Here is a 16,373-nt window from a genome sequence, read left to right on the forward strand (position 1 = left end):
TCACCAGACACCAGCATCACACTATCCAGACACCAGAACTATGAGGCAAGTAAACTTCTTTTCCAGGCTCCTCCTTTAGAGCATCCTGCTGAGCTGGCTAACACAGAAGAAGGCAGGAGCTTTTCTTGTTTGCAACAGGGGCAGGTAAAGATTTGATTTCACACAGTTTTATATTAGCAATTAAAAATGTATTCCAGTAAGAGCAAAAAAAAAAAAATCAACCCGTACAGACGGTCAGGTTTCTGAATTCTGCATTTGCACTGGTTTGGTTCAGACTTTCAGAGCCCTCATCTCCCCACCCCCCACTCGGAAGCTCTTTAATTTCACCTGCTCCTGGTTCTTGGCGGCCTTCAGAACGGAATGTCTAATGCTTCTGGCAATGATGCTTTATCAGGGGATGGTACTCTGTTATTAGATTGCATTTTCTTATTTCCTTCAGATCCAGTGCACCTGATATTGGAGGGCTCTCCCTATGGGCTGAGACTGAGAGACGCTGCCAGGGAGGAGTGTTATTTGTATTACTTTTGTGGGTGCCTATGCAGCCAGATGAGAACCCCAAACTGGACAGAGTGCTGGACAGGTGGCATCGCCATGTTCTAACTGGTGGTAGTCTACTGTCCATGTGCCTGCTAAGCTCCGTCTGCTGGTACTGTATCCTGGAGGACACAGCTGGTGTTCTGTCTGCTCCACGTGGTCAGAAGGCATTCAGAACAGCGATCCTGGCTTCTTCACACAGTGGGTCTAGTTTACCGTCACCCCCTAGAAAAATGGATAAAGCCTTTTGGCCAGCTTTATGCACAAACTGGTGTGATATTAACTATACCTTGAGTTTTCACTAGGAGTATCTTTTCTAAGGCTACAGGCATGTAAACTGTTAAGCAGCCTCTAGCAGTGTGGTGGCGTGCCGAAGCTTGCGCTTAGGCACGGGTAGGCAGACATCAGCCAGTCTACAGGGCCAGAAGTGCCCTGGGGCAAAGATGTGCAGAATATAGCTGATCATGTCACAGCCTGTGAGTATATTGACTCTAATTTTCTCGGAAATCTAGATAAAGTAAACAAATAGAGAAAAATTAGGTTGAAAGAAAATAATAATAATAAGACATACATTACTAATGTGGACAAAAGGAAACTAACCACAAAACCTTATTTTTCTTCCAATTGTTTGAAGCCTGGCCTCAGCTTTGTTTTCTTCCCTCTTCTGTCTGCAGCGTTTGGGGCAGAAGCTGGGCAGCACAACACTGCACTCGGTGTGCGCGATGTTTGCGTGATACATGTGTGATGTGGTGTGTGTGTATTTCAGGGTGTGTGTGTGGTGTGTTTGTATCTGGTGTGTGTTTGGTATGTGTATTTGTGTGTTTCTCTGTGTGTGTGGTGTGTGTGTCAGGGTACATGTGTGGTGGCTGTGATGTGTGTGTCAGGATGTGTGTGTAAGTGTGTGTGTTTGAGTATGTATATAGTGTGTATAAGTGGTGTGTGTGTTTGTGTGTATATGGTGTGTGTGAGTGATATGTGTGTGTGTTTGTGTGTATATGGTGTGTGTGAGTGGTGTGTGTGAGAGTGTGTTTGTGTGTATATGGTGCTTGTGAGTGGTCTGTGTGTGTGTTTGTGTATATATGGTGTGTGTGAGTGTGTTTGTGTGTATATGGTGTGTGTGAATGGTGTGTGTGAATGTGTTTGTGTGTATATGGTGTGTGTGAGTGGTGTGTGTGAGTGTGTGTGTATATGGTGTGTGTGAGTGGTGTGTGTGTTTGTGTGTATATGGTGTGTGTGAGTGGTATGTGTGTGTTTGTGTGTATATGGTATGTGTGAGTATGTTTGTGTGTATATGGTGTGTGTGAGTGGTGTGTGTGAGTGTGTTTTGTGTGTATATGGTGTGTGTGAGTGGTGTATGTGTTTGTGTGTATATGGTGTGTGTGAGTGTGTGTTCACACAAGTGCATGCCCTCCAGCACTCACATGCTGTCTTTCCTGAGCCACAGGGACCAGGGCTCTTGCAGTGAGTTTGAAATGCAGAAGGAACCACAGTTTGATTCTAGGCATGGCTTCCTGACCATTTCCACTGGAAACGGAGGGACCACTCAGCAAAGACTGAGGGCTACTGGACAGAGGCCTCCCCAGCCTTACCAAACTCCAGTTCTTGGATATCACACTGAAAGACCGTCTCCTCATTTACCACGAGCTCCACCAGGTTCCAGTCTTCTATCTGCTCCAGGATGATCTGATGTCCGTCTTTGGCCAACACAGCTGGAAAATAGTGAGGGGCATGGCTGACATGTGGAGAGGTCCCACACTGGCCTGTGTCCATGTCCTCATGGATGACAGTAGCTTGTCTCCTCTCTGGTTGTTCGAGGTCATAAGCTAACCACCCGGTGGGCACTTAGCTGGTCCCAGGCCTCCATGTGTCCTTAAAAGCAAAGACAGACATCCAAGACACGGGCCTGGAGGAACTGCTAGGAAATATTCCGTCTTTTGGAAGTGGCCACTGGGTGTCCCATCGCTGAGCATCATGGAAGTGACCCAGGATCCAGCAACGTCTTTTCCCACTGAGGGAAATATAATTTGGTTGCCTTTCCAGAGAGCAATTTATAGCAGAACCAAAAAACTTCAAAAACATGTTTCAAGAACACTCCACTTCAAAGAACTCTCATAAGAAAAAAAAATCAGATATACAGCAGCTTTTTGCAACAAGATGTTCTTTCTATAATGCCAAACTTGTGTGAGCAGCTTACCAGTCTGATAATAAAAGACTGACAGAGTGAACAGTGCTATGTGTACAGAATGAGAGTTTAATTTGGAAATTTAAAGCTATAGGCTGGTGAGATGGTTCACTGGGTAAGGGCGCTTCCTGCCAAGACTTAGAGCCTGAATTCAATTCCAGAAACCCACATCATAGAGGGAGAGAATCAGCTCTTACAATTGTCCTCTCGTGTTCACATGTGTGTCATGATGTGCACAAGTGTGTGCACATACATGTGTGCACGTACACACAATAAGTAAATACATATGGGAACATAGGGACTTGGGTGGTAGTCTCTCGGGACCTTTAAGGAATGGGAAGCAATTTGGTCTGGTCGAGGATGGTGGACAGCAAGAGAGTTGGGTCTGTTTGCCTGTGGCATCAAAGAGTCAGCAAAGGTGCATGAGTGAAAAACTGTGAGTTGGGGGGGTGGGGCACACACCTTTAATCTCAGTGCTTGGGAGGCAGAGGAGGGTGGATCTCTGAGGCCAGCCGGGTCTACAGAGTGAGTTCCAGGACAGCCAGAACTACACAGAGAAACCCTGTCTGAAAAACCAAAACAAGAAAAAAGGAACTTTTAAAAGTAGTGATACTTGTGATAAGAACAAAAATCAGGATATAAATAAGTATAGTATATTAAGAACACATACTCAATATTAATTAAACTATGTATGTAAAAAAGAAGAGGCCTGTATAGTGGCACACCTATAATCCCAGCTCAGGGAAACTGAGGCAGAGGATATTGAATTAGAGGCCAGCCTGGGCTACAAAATGAGAGCTTGTCTCAAAATTCAAGAAAAAGAGCCAGGAAAGGGAGCCAGGTGGTTCTTCCTTTCCCTGAGGTGAGATTATGTAAAACGTTTACTTATTCTCGCAGCATTTCCCGCGATGTCTATAATAATCAGCAAACTTTTAAGAAGAAAACGGATTGATTAATCTCACCTTTGGATCTGAGGCTTGCGTATTTACCTATAGTAGCTCCTTCCTACAAACCAGCCATGGGTAATTTGTTAAGACAATTTCCCCTACTTCTCCACTCCGCGGAGGATTGAACCTAGGTCTCAGGCCGGCGGCTAAGCAAGTCTCCACTACAGCCCCGCCCACTCCATCTCGCGGTTCGCACACGCACAGCAGCCCTGACAGCTATTGTCCCTAGCCTTCTTCTCCAGTTCCCCAAATGCTCTCAAGCCCCCCCCCCCCCATCCATCCTAGAGCTGGGGCGCCGCCGTCCACCTTTTCCACCGTTAGCATTCTGCCTGCTGAGCGTTTGGGTTAGAAGGAACAAGGCGTCGGGTGGGGTCGTAGTCTTAGCATTCCAATCAGTTTTGGGAGGGGAAGAGCAGACAATTTTTGTCAGCTAATTGCATTTAATTACAGAGACAATCGCTGTTTCAGAAGGTTGTTGTGTCCACTCCCTCATCCTACAATCAGTTCAAGAACATCCGGCCCCAGCTGTGAGCCTTTTAATTGCATAATTTGGATTTCACTTCTGGAGAGAAACTTGAGAAAGACTCAGTGAGGGTCTCCATTAACACAATCACGCTCTCCAGGTACCCTGGGCTGGCCCTAATTGACCTACCTCAGCTAATGTCTCTCTCCAAAGAACGCCTGTGTCGTTTCTTTGGCATGTTTGTGCTGTTGTATCCTGTTTTAGTGTCTAGATCTTAAACATCTTTGAAGAGGGCAATCAATCAGTGGCTTGTTTAACTGGAAGTAGTCCAGCTAGTTTCGAAGGACAGGTCATCAGCTAAGGAGACGCGATGTTAGGCCACGGGTCGGGATTTCTGGCCTCACCTTCCCCCGCCCATTGCACCGCTCTCCCCAACAGGAAGTAGCTACACGAGTGGGAAGATGCACTGTGGCTTCTAGGTAGGCTTTTCATGGTCTGTAGACCCTCCTAGGGAGGGGACTGGAATCCAAAAGGGATTCAGCTGTAACTCTGCTCCAGGCTCCTAAGATTGGCTTTCTAAGGCCCGAGGGGCTCTGAGAGGACACAGGGACTAGGCAGGTGGTCCAGCACGAGACCTCAGGAGGAGACAAGCGCTTCCCAGCTGCCTCACACTTGTCCCTAAAAGGCCTGTCTGACTGAAACTCGGGTTTCACCTGGGTTTGGGGTATTTTATACAGACAGTGTTGTTACTCTTCCTGGACAAGGTGTGACTGAAAACAGATTTGGTCCACAAAATACATCACCCCCATGGAGCCTAGAAGTGAATGGTGAGGGTTCCCATGAGCAACTGAGGCAGACAAGATGGGATCTTCTCTCCCTAGAAGGGCTGCCAGACACAGGCACCTGAACTCCTTAAGGACAGGTCTCTTGAACTTCCTGCAGGAACCTGGGGTCAACACAGGCGTCCAAAATAGCAAACTCAGAACAGTGCTGAGCACTGCCACCTTCCCTTGTGGGATTGGCTACCTGTCTGATTTGTACTCTAGTGACAATTACCTCAGAGTCTGTCACACTGCCAGCCTCAGGACTTCTATATCCCTTCCTGTCAGAGAGGAGGTAGTGAGCCCATGGCTGAGTGCAGGCTTAAGGGATGAGAGAAAATGACAACCCACCCCCCATCCCCGGAATTCCTGCAGCTCACCCAAATGCCACCACTCGGCATGGAGGGGGCCATGGTTTCCTGGGCTGCTACTGGGTTGTCTATTCAAAGAAAGGTCAGATAAATATGTTCCCCGAAACAAAGTCTATGCACAGGCAGTGGCTAAACTCCAGCATAAATCAGCCAGAGACGCTAAGCCACCCGCAGAACACCCGCCTCTTTGAAGTGGCACCTCATTCCTCACAGGGAATCCGGATAAAGTGCAGGGACAGGGGAGAGGCTCTGTCCTCACGGAGCGGGCAGAGCTGTGCACCATCTGTGGATGATGTCAATGCTGCGGGTACACTGACGGATCGCTCTCCTTCCTTACTCAGAGCAGACACAATGCCAGTGACCAATAACGAGTTTAGCTAATGCATCGCTGGGGATGGGGACGGCACTTGGGTGCCTTGACTAAATAAAGATGGATTCCATTGTTAATGGCCAGGTCCAGTGCCTTCTAATTCCTTTGAGGGTATCGTTTGGCAGGCTCAAGTACAGTAGATGAGGAGAAACCACGGCCAGAGCAATTACTTAGGGCTCTTTTAAGCACTGGTTTAGTGAAGACTTTTTTTTTCCTGAGCCATTATAATTCGTGAATAATAAAGAACAAGAGTATTCAGATTGCTTAGGGCATGGCACGTTCAGAAAAGATCAGGCATCCTTCCAAAGGCAGCGGGGCTTCGAGAAACGATAAAGAGCTATGATTTTTAAAAGTCATACGCAGACCCTACAGAGGAGGGCCTGCAAGTAGGTCTGCTCGCTCCGATGCTAACACTGGGCCTAAAGTGGGAGAGTGGGGGTGGGGCGGGGGAGTAAATGTTCCCTGCTTTGTTGCTATTAACACCTTGTCCCTTGTCCCTAGGTCCTTTGTAAATGTTGGCAGCTGTTATTAGATGCGTTATCAACCACGGGTGTACACAGATTACTTTACAAATCAGCCACCTGCAGATACCTTACAAACCTCGACAGCCATCAAAATGTACCCCAGGACTTCCTCAAAATACCATTCCCTCCCCTAGAGGGACCAGCAGCCTACACCTGTGGCCTCAGTGCAGCTTCTGGCCCCACTGAGTCCTGTACCTATGCGCTGCTTGCCTCTCTGAGGCCAGAGAACTAAGTGTTCAGTAGTTCACCAAGCCTCTCTGTTCCTCTCTGAATCACGTCTGCTTTCTTACTTCCCTCTCCTTCCTTCTTCCCCTCCCCCACCCTTCCTTTCAAACTCCACTGCTTTCTTATTTTTTGGGAGGTGGGGGCAGAAACTTGTTGAGTACCCCAAGAGGACCTTGAACTCATGATCCTCCTGCCTCAGGCTCCTGAATGCTGGGATTACAGGTATTGCTGTCTGATTGCTGGTCTTCCTTTTCTTTTGTTCACAGCCCCCTCCCCACCCCAAGCCCCTTTCAGAGCCCCATGTAGCTCAAGAAGGCTCATCTTCCACCCCCTGCTCTCCAAGGCCCAGGATTGCAGACGTACACTGGTTCTTTGTTTATCTTTCTTTAGGATACTTTTTTCCCCCTGAAACCAAAAGTCCATCTAAAAGATTTTCAGATTACAAATGTAAAGCAGACTTGTGATTCTGTAAAAAATCTTAGACATTATAGAAAAGAACAGTGTTTTAAAAACCAGCCTGACTCTACCTTATGTCCCTCTTCTGTTGTCTGTCCTTTCAATCGGAGAGAGATCACGGTGTGCAAGAGACACAGGAGAGGCTCACACCTGCCTGGTGCTGTGTTCACCCACCCAGGCCTCCACCTCCCGTGGCAGGGGCCAGATGTGCTGCAGCCTCTCCCGCCATTGCAGTTTCTTATTGCTTCCATTATTTTCTACCAAGAATGCTACAGAAAACATTGCTGTGTTACCCGCGGGGTGGGGGTGGGGGGAGGTGCAGTAAGGAAGGCACCTGGGAATGAAACATTTCGTTTCTGTTGTGTGGCTTACATTTTATAGACACCCCCAAGTCGTCCTCCGAGCTCACTGTCCAATTTGTCTTTCAGCTAGAACCAGATGTGACTAGTCATTCTCTAATCCTTCCACAACCCACAACTGTAAGTGCATCTCTCTCTGGAGATAGCTGGAGCTCAACAGTTTGGGAGTCTGTCTCTTCTGGAATCCCATTTAACATGCCCTTTTTTGTTTGTTTGGTTGGTTGGTTTTTTTTTTTTTTGTTTGTTTGTTTGTTTTCCGAGACAGGGTTTCTCTGTATAGCCTTGACTGGAACTCACTCTGTAGACCAGGCTGGCCTTGAACTCAAAAATTCGCCTACCTCTGCCTCCCAGAGTGCTGGGATTACAGACATGCGCCACCACTGCCCTGCTGCCTTCGGATACTTAAACACTTTGTCACTTCTACACGAGCCAATTCTGGCCCCTAGCACTCTGCCCTTAGGCAGCGCCTCTGCCAGCCGCCTGGTTCGGTCTCCTGCTCCAGTCTCCGCCCAGCATGTGGCTCTATATTTCTGATGAATAGTTACGTCCTCAAATTTGATACATTCTTTCCTGGAATGTTTAGAAAGTAAAAGTATAAGGAAACCCCACTCCCTAAGGTATCCTCTTCAGGATGAAGATACCCAGCTCATCTAAGCAGGAAGCCATGACTGGGGGGAGGAGACCCTTCAATAGGGTTAGCAGTCCGCAGAGCAGGGAGCTCTGGGGATGTCCTGTGAGGCTGCTGCCTTTCAATCACTCTTGCTTCTGTAAGTGGGTAATGCCAACAATCTCACTGGCTGGCCAAGTTAGACATGGGTAGAATTGTTCTTCAGTCTGCTGTTAGTGCCTCATCTGGGGTGAATAGAAATATGGTCACATCTCCCCAGAAAAAGTCTTACAAGATTTTCCATATACCAGACACTGTTCTAGGAACTGGGACCCAGCAGGGAACAAGACAGATGGGAATCTCTGAAGAGGATACCCAGGTGTGTGTGAGGTGAAGAGGTAAGATCAGTGCTGTGGCAGGCATCTATAAACACTAAGAAGGAGGGAGCGGGAGAGCGGAGGAAGAAGGCAGAGCTACCGAGATGGATTGGTGGGTAAGATGGATTGGTGGGTAATGGCATTTGCTGTCAAGCTTGCCAGCCTTAGTTTGATACCCAGAACCCCACACGTTGGAAGGAGAAAACCCACTCCTGCGATTTATCCCTTGAACTGCATATGAGCGTCAGCATGTATGCAAGGCATGCAGCACACACACACACACACACACACACACACACACACACACTCTCTCATGTGCGAGACTCCAGAAAGTCTTGCCCGTGAGGGTGACTTTCGAGGTGGATGGCTTGAAAGCTGAGGAAGGAAAGAGAAGATCACTCGGAAAAAGCATGGCCGGTGCAGCTTCTCCTGAGTACCAGGTGTAAGCTCCTGGGATCCCCGGAGAGTTTCATGGTCAGTGAGGGTGTGGCTGTGGCTGGCATAGATGTGTAAGGAGGTCAGTAGGAGCCAGGTGGCCTCGGAAGGTCTTTAGCTTCTATCCTGAATGAGCTGGGAGCTACCAGAGTTATCCAGGTATGAAGCCATATTCTGACCCTGCTCTGGTTCTGAGAACAGACTATAAGGAGATCATGATGGTTACAGGGAGCTCAGGTTGGAAGCCATGACACAACATAGAGAATGACGATGATGATGATGATGACGATGAAGATGACTGAACAGAAATGGTAGAGGAGGAAGTTGACAGGGCTAAGAATTAATTATGGGCGTGTACCGAGGACAAAGGTGCTGAGGTAGACTGACAGACTGGGTAATGGATATAACGGAGGAGTAGGAGAAATGAAAATGGGTGTAAAGTTCTGGCCATAGTGACAGCAAAAAGGGAGAGGCCAGGACCTGAGACAGGGAGAAGGGAGCCATCGAATGTCATCGGTGTCCAGACTTGACACCTCATTTCTTCTATCCTAGAACATGGTTTCTACACACTGGTTTGGTATCTCTCAATAATTCAACTTCCTCCATTTCTATTCTCTAATTTCTCCCTTCAGAATTGGACCTTAAGGTACAAATCATGGCCTCTCTCTCTCTCTCTCTCTCTCTCTCTCTCTCTCTCTCTCTCTCTCCCCTCTCTCCCTCCCCCCTCTGTCTCTATCTCTGTCTCCCTCTCTTTCTTTTTTTTCAAGACAGGGGTTCTCTGTGTAGCACTGGCTCTCCTGGAATTAGTTCTGTAGATCAGGCTGGCCTCAAACTCAGAGATCCACCTGCCTCTCTTTGCCTTCCAAGTGCTGGGATTAATGTTAACTTGTGGTTCTTGGGCATCTTTGCTAACTCTTTGATGTCAAGGACAAAATAGACCCAATTCTCTCGCTCTCCGCCATCCTCAACCAGACTGAACTGCTTCCCATTCCTCAAAGATGAGAGACCCCCCCCCCCCTCCTTTCCTAATGACTGCCTCTGAAGTAAGTCCTTGGCCCATGTGGCACACTGCTGCCTGGTCTCTCTGCATTCCTCATCAGACTCACACCGCTGAGGGGCTCCCATTCTCTCTGTGTTCACCTCTGCTAATGCCATTTCCCTGGCCACTGTGCTGGTCTATAAGCAAAGTATGCATATTAACTATCAAAGGCACAGGGTAGAAGATGACCAAAGTAAAACTTTAGTGTAAAAGATACAACAGGATGGGCCCATGTGTGAGCTCACAGCAGTTGTGATGGCTCGTGCCAGACAAAAATCCCAGTATGCCAAGGGGGGGTGGACATGAAGTCCCACTCCGAGCCTTCACATTATTACCAATTAAGAGCTGCTGGGGCAAGAAGAGTCAGTTTTCTCTAAGGGCGTGTCTATGGGAAGGTTTGCCACGCCCCCAGAGATAGATTCACACCCAAGAGTATTTGGGCAGCACATAGCTGATTAGAGGGATTTTGAAAAAACAAATAAATAAAACAAAACAAGCATAGGAGTGAGAGAATTAGAAGCTGAGGGTGGGGCTGGAGGATGTGAATCTGGTCAAAATAGATTGTATAAAAATGACGTCAAAGATAAGAAATAAAAACATTATTTTAAAAATGTAAAAAGAGGATGCACCCTCTCTGAGATATCAGTCTGTTTGCTACTGTGTCCATCTTCTCAGTACCCGAGGGCAAAGTAGGAAGAGAGCTACACCAGAAATCACTGTACCAAGCCACGGCCTCCAGCCTCCAGTCCCCAGCCGGGAAGGAAATAGGACGGCAATTGTTCAAGTCACATAGTTTGTAGCCTTTGACGCCGGTGGCTGAAACAAACCAATACAAATGCTGTCTTAGGGCTTCTGGTGCTGTGCTAAAACACCATGGCCAAAGAGACCCTTGGGGAGGAAAGGGTTATTTTCAGCTTACAGTTCACATCACTGTCAGGAAGGAAGTCAGGGCAGGAACTTAAGGCAGGAACTCAGAGTCAGGGCCTGAAGCAGTGGCTGTAGAGGGGTGCAGCTTACTGGCTTGCTCCTTGTGGCTTGTTCAGCCTGCAATCTTATAGAACCCAGGGCCACCAGACCATGAGTGGCACCACTCAAATGAGCTGGGTCCTCCCCACATTAATTACTGGTTAAGAAAATGTACCACAGACTTGCTTATAAGTCAATCTTATAGAGGCAGTGTCTCAAATGAGAGTGTCTCTTCCCAAACAACAATAACTTCCATCAAGCTGACATAATTACAAGCAGACTCTGTGGGATTTGCTACAGAAACCTCTCAACACCTATTTTCTTAGAGAGAGTGATGTTTTGTTAACCGTGAAAAGCTTACCCACCTTCCAGGTACGAACTTCAAATATCACCTCCTCCAGAAAGTCATCCCTGATTGCTGACCGCAAACTGATGTTTGTGTCCTCTGGACTTTTAGAGCATGTGGCTCTAGTCTGTCTAGTCTAGGCTTTGAGCATGGCTCTTGGTAATCCACACATCCTGTTCAGCTGTTGAACACCTGCCTGAGTTTATGCTCACCTGTAACACAGGGCTAGCCGCACAAAGGGACAAGCAGGGCGTAGTATCTCAGGCCTGTCACTCTGCAGTCACATGACTTACAAAGGTCACTTGTTATTCCTTATCCTAAACTTCCCTAATCCTAATGTGAGATTAGCTATTTTCTCCTAAAATCTGTGTATTTTGGCCGGTAACACTCAGGATACCCACAGATCATGTTCATTTTTACCTTTCATATCCAAGTAGGGAGGGTCAGAGGGGGGTGCTAAATCACCCCGGGGTGGGGGGAAGGCTTCCTGGGGAGGGTGGCGCCTGACTGGGGTCTGAGGAGGGAAGAGGACTCAAGCTGCATCCGGGAGGTTAAGGCTCAAAACCAGGCACTCAGTGGGGTGGCCCACCTTGCAGACCCTGCAGTCGGTAGGTGCGGTGCTCCACAGAGAGGCCCACTGCGCTGTAGGGCCCGTAGCGCAAGGTCACTACCGCTTGCTCAGGCATGGTGCTACGTCCTGGCGGAGAGAGGGTGTCAAGGACTCTAACACCTGCTGCTAGGCAACCGCCCGCCCGTTCCTTCCTTCAGAGAGGTGGGCGGGGCTACTGCTGGGCGGGGCCAAGGCGTTCCTGTCCCAAGTCCCCTAGCTTAGAACAGAGTTACTGGTATACAGACTCTTAAACTAACCCAGTTTCCTTGCACCTGGAAAGGGCTAGCGTGAGTGACTAACTCCCACCAGTTAGAGAAAGTCCGTGTCTGGCTGCGCTGTCCAGAGTGGCCTAGTTTCATCGCTAACCGTCCAGTTGCACCCTGCATTTTGTATTAACTCCACTGAGGTTCAGGAATCTTGCTAAGCCATGCAGAAAAGCAGGAAAGTAGAGTGAATTGAAAACCGCGTTTTCTCTCCTTTTTGACCTGCTTTTGATTTATTATACATACGCAAAGAGACATACCCATGTGTCTTTGTTTTGTTGAAGCCTCCCAAATGCTTAAATCACTTCTCTCTCTCTCTCTCTCTCTCTCTCTCTCTCTCTCTCTCTCTCTCTCTCTCTCTCTCTCTCTCTCTCTCTCTCCTCTCGCCCCCTTCTCCTTCTCTGCCCGCCTCTTTCTCTTTCATTGCCACCCTCCCCAGATGCGGATAACACAGGGAGAACCTGGAGACCCCGTGGATGAGAGACCCCCCAACTACATGGAGGAAGCGGGATCCCTGGACACAGCCCCAGAGACCTGCTCTATTTGGGGAAAGGAAGAAGGACGCGTTTGTCCCACAGTCCCTGAGATTCTCTTTTGTTTGTTTTGGTTTTTTTTCCACAGCAGTTTGCCAAGCCTAACAATCGCCTTGTGAGTGGAGCACACATTTATAAAAATCGACACAGCTGATATCTTTGTCTGCTTTATGAAGAGAGCAAGGATTAAAAACTCCTTCCCATTAATTCCTCTCCCAACATATGCTACTGTTGTGTATTTTAATTCTCCCCATGTGTACGGTCTGTTCTTCTGTGGCATATGATGGTTCATCCATTCTGCTGAGCAGAGGAAAGGGGATAGTAGAATTCGGAATCTCTCCTGTACACTGCTTCACACCAGCAACGCGAGATACAACTCCCCCCTTAAGAGGAAGAAAAGAGTTGATTCTGGGCCAAATACCAGTAACCAGAAGCATGAACTCAGGTTGCCCCCAATAACATGTTTTGACATAGAAGTGGTTTTATAAACTTTTTTTTTCCGAGACAGGGTTTCTCTATGTAGCCCTGGCTGTCCTGGAACTCACTCTGTAGACCAGGTTGGCCTCGAACTCAGAAATCTACCTGCCTCTGCCTCCCAGAGTGCCGGGATTACAGGTGTGCGCCACCACCGCCCTGCGGTTTCACTAGTTTTATAAATTTTTACAGTCACAGAACAAAAGGAAGTCATGATTCAAAACATTCATCAAATATATTGGTGGGCACTGTGGGTGGGCGGGCTACAGCAAGGCGGAACAACTCAGTGATAGGCTTCAGATATTTATTATCTGACGATATCTTAGGTTGATGTTATGGGCTACAGCAAGGCGGAACAACTCAGTGATAGCCTTCAGATATTTATTATCTGACGATATCTTAGGTTGATGTTATGGATGCTAATCTTCTGTTAATATATTCCAAAGGTTTTACATAATATTTGACAACATATTAGGTCAGACAGGGAAGTTAGCAATGAATGAATACTAAGGGGACTAACAATAATAATTTTGGCTCTGGATCTGAACATTATGACTCTGCCACCCACAGTGAAGTCCAAACCAACCAACCAGCCATGCATTACATGGGCATGGGAGTTCTGGGAACTTCAGTTTACAGCACAACCCAACAGCAGAAAGTGACTCGGCACATAGGGGTACTGCAAACTTGGAGAAAGGCAGACACTCTTCTGGTCAGTATCGTCTCATGTCTTTTGGAAGGATCTAACTGTGCTGACTAGATTTCTGTAAACTTAACCCAAGCTATAGTCATCTGAGAGGAGGAAGCCTCAACCAAGAAAATGCCTAGAGATGATCAGGTTGCAAGCAGACGTACCTATAGGGTGCTTTCTTCTTCTTCTTCTTCTTCTTCTTCTTCTTCTTCTTCTTCTTCTTCTTCTTCTTCTTCTTCTTCCTCTTCCTCTTCCTCTTCCTCTTCCTCTTCCTCTTCCTCTTCCTCTTCCTCTTCCTCCTCCTCCTCCTCCTCCTTCTCCCTCTCCTTCTGCTCCTCCTCTTCCTCCTCCTCCCTCTTCCTCTTCTTCTCCCTCCTCCTCCTCTTTGTCTCCCTCCTCCTCCTCCTCTTCTTCATCCTCTTCTATAAGGGAGGTCACAAAGGTAGGGAGTAGACTTGGGAGGACTGGGAAGTGAGGGTTATTGGGGCTCATAATGTGAAATTCCCAAATAATCAATAAGATATTATGTATATATTTAAAAAGTGTATGCCACCATGAATGGCACTGCCTTGGATTTTGTAGAGAGTCTCCCACTAAACACGGAGTTTACTGACTTGGCTAGAATGTTGTCTTAGGGTTTCATTGCTGTGAAGAGACACCATGACCAAGGCAACTCTTATAAAGGACAGCATCTGACCGGACGGGGCTTGAACACTCGCAGCCCTCAAAGCCAGCCTACACTGTGACACGATTCTTCAAAAAAGGCCAAACCAACTCCAACAAGGCTGCACTTCCTGATAGTGTTACTTCCCATGGGCCAAGCATATATAAACCACTGCTCTTAGTGAGTGGCATTAGAAGATGTAGCCTTGGAGTGGTGTGGCCTTGTTAGAGGAAGCTGTCACTGAGGGGTTGGACTTGGATGGTCAGAAGATCAAGCCAAGCCAGTGTGGCATTCTCTTCCTGCTGCTTGCAGATCCAGATGTAGAACTCTTGGCTCCTTCTCCAGCACCATGTCCGTCTGCACTCTGCCATGCTTCCTGCCATGATGATAATGGACTGAACCTCTGAACCTGTAAGCCAGTCCCGATTAAATGCTGTCCTTACAAGAGTTGCCTTGGTCATGGTGTCTCTTCACAGCAATAAAACCCAAAGTAAGACATTAAGCATTCAAATATATGAGACTACTATTTGAATCACCACAACTGGCTTGTTGGGTACTCTACTAGAAACCTTGTCTCTGCCACCCCCACTGTTGAGGTAATACATGTGAACACCCACTTTCAGCTTTTACATGAGTGCGAGAGATGCAAATTCAGGTCCTCATGCTAACACAACAGGCACCTTGCCCACTGGGCCATCTTTCTAGCCCCTAAACTATGTCTTTTCAATGGTGATCTTATAAGATAAATTTAGTTTTATATATTGATCTTATATAAGCTACCTTGGTCTTATTATTTTTGATACCTATTTGTAGGTCCTTTTGTGTTATCTATGTAGACAATCACATACTATGCAAACAATTACACATCCTTCTTTTTTCTTTTTCTTCTTATTGCATATCACTGGCTAGAAATTCTATGGCAGAGATGAATAGAAGTGATATATATATATATATATATATATATATATACTCTTTATTCTGAACTAGAGATGTTTTCTTTTCTTTTCTTTTTTTTTTTTTTGGATCTTTGGATTTGATTTTTTGAGACAGGGTTTCTCTTTATAGCCCTGGCTGTCCTGGAACTCACTCTGTAGTCCAGGCTGGCCTCGAACTCAGAAATCTGCCTGCCTCTGCCTCCCAGAGTGCTGGGATTACGGGTTACGGGCCTGTGCCACCAACCCTCAGCTGAGATGTTATCTTCTAATCTTAGTTTTCCCCTCTTTGATTCTGAAGCTATAGCCTCACATTGAAACAGTTCTAATTCTAGGGAAGATTGGCCATGCATATTTGAATTACTATAACTCTTATTTGTGGATAACAGCTTGATTTGTCCTGTTTAGGGAAGTAAGTGGATACTCAAACTGCTAAAGATACAATGTTAGACCATTTTGCGTTTCTTTTTTTTTTTTTTAAACAAAGTTGAAATTTCCCCTTGTTCCAAATATTCTTAGTAATAGTTTTAGAAATAAAAGGCCAGATATGTGAGAAATTAGTATTCCATAGATTTTGTTTGCATAACCAAATTTATTTATTTGTTGGTTTTTTTTTTTTTTTTTTTTTTTTTTTTTTTTTTTTTGACACAGGTTTTCTCTGTGTAGCTGTCCTGGAACTCACTCTGTAGACCAGGTTAGCCTCAAACTCAGAGATCCACCTGCCTCTGCCTCCCAAGTGCTGGGATTAAAGGCATACACCACCACCACCTGGTTTCATTCTTTATTTAAAAAACATGGGTTCCAACCACTCTCAGCATTTGGGAGATGGGGGAAAGAGGATCAGAAGATCAAGTTCATCCTTGACCTAAATAGTAGGTTCAAGGCCAGCCTCAACTATATGAGACCCTGTCACAAAAACAAACCAACTAAAAAAGAAAGAAAGAAAAGGAGAAAGGAAGGGAACCGTGACTCCAGCAGAGCTATTTTGTAACATTGCTTTTTAAAATTTACTTTATGCATTGTACATGTAATATTGCACAGTAGTTATTTTCTAGTCCAAACCAACTGCAAGATGGGATACCTTGAAGATTTACTTAACCAGGAAGCATAAGTTCCTAAGCTCTGGTCTTCTAGGTTATACTTTTTCTCTGTTTTGAAATAACATTTTTCATGTTCCATTCTTG

General features: G+C 46.5%; 1 protein-coding gene across 1 annotated transcript; it reads right to left on the reverse strand.

Moving 5' to 3' along the window:
- Positions 1–694: 694 nt before the first annotated feature.
- Positions 695–11,708, reverse strand: C8H10orf53 (chromosome 8 C10orf53 homolog). Its single transcript, XM_052190133.1, has 3 exons — positions 11,612–11,708; positions 2,124–2,243; positions 695–759 (listed from the first exon to the last, which is right to left on the reverse strand). The coding sequence occupies exons 1-3, from the start codon at positions 11,706–11,708 to the stop codon at positions 695–697; spliced, it is 282 nt and encodes a 93-aa protein (XP_052046093.1).
- Positions 11,709–16,373: the final 4,665 nt, after the last annotated feature.

Source organism: Apodemus sylvaticus, chromosome 8 (assembly GCF_947179515.1).
Source record: "Apodemus sylvaticus chromosome 8, mApoSyl1.1, whole genome shotgun sequence".
Classification (NCBI taxonomy): Eukaryota; Metazoa; Chordata; class Mammalia; order Rodentia; family Muridae; genus Apodemus; species Apodemus sylvaticus.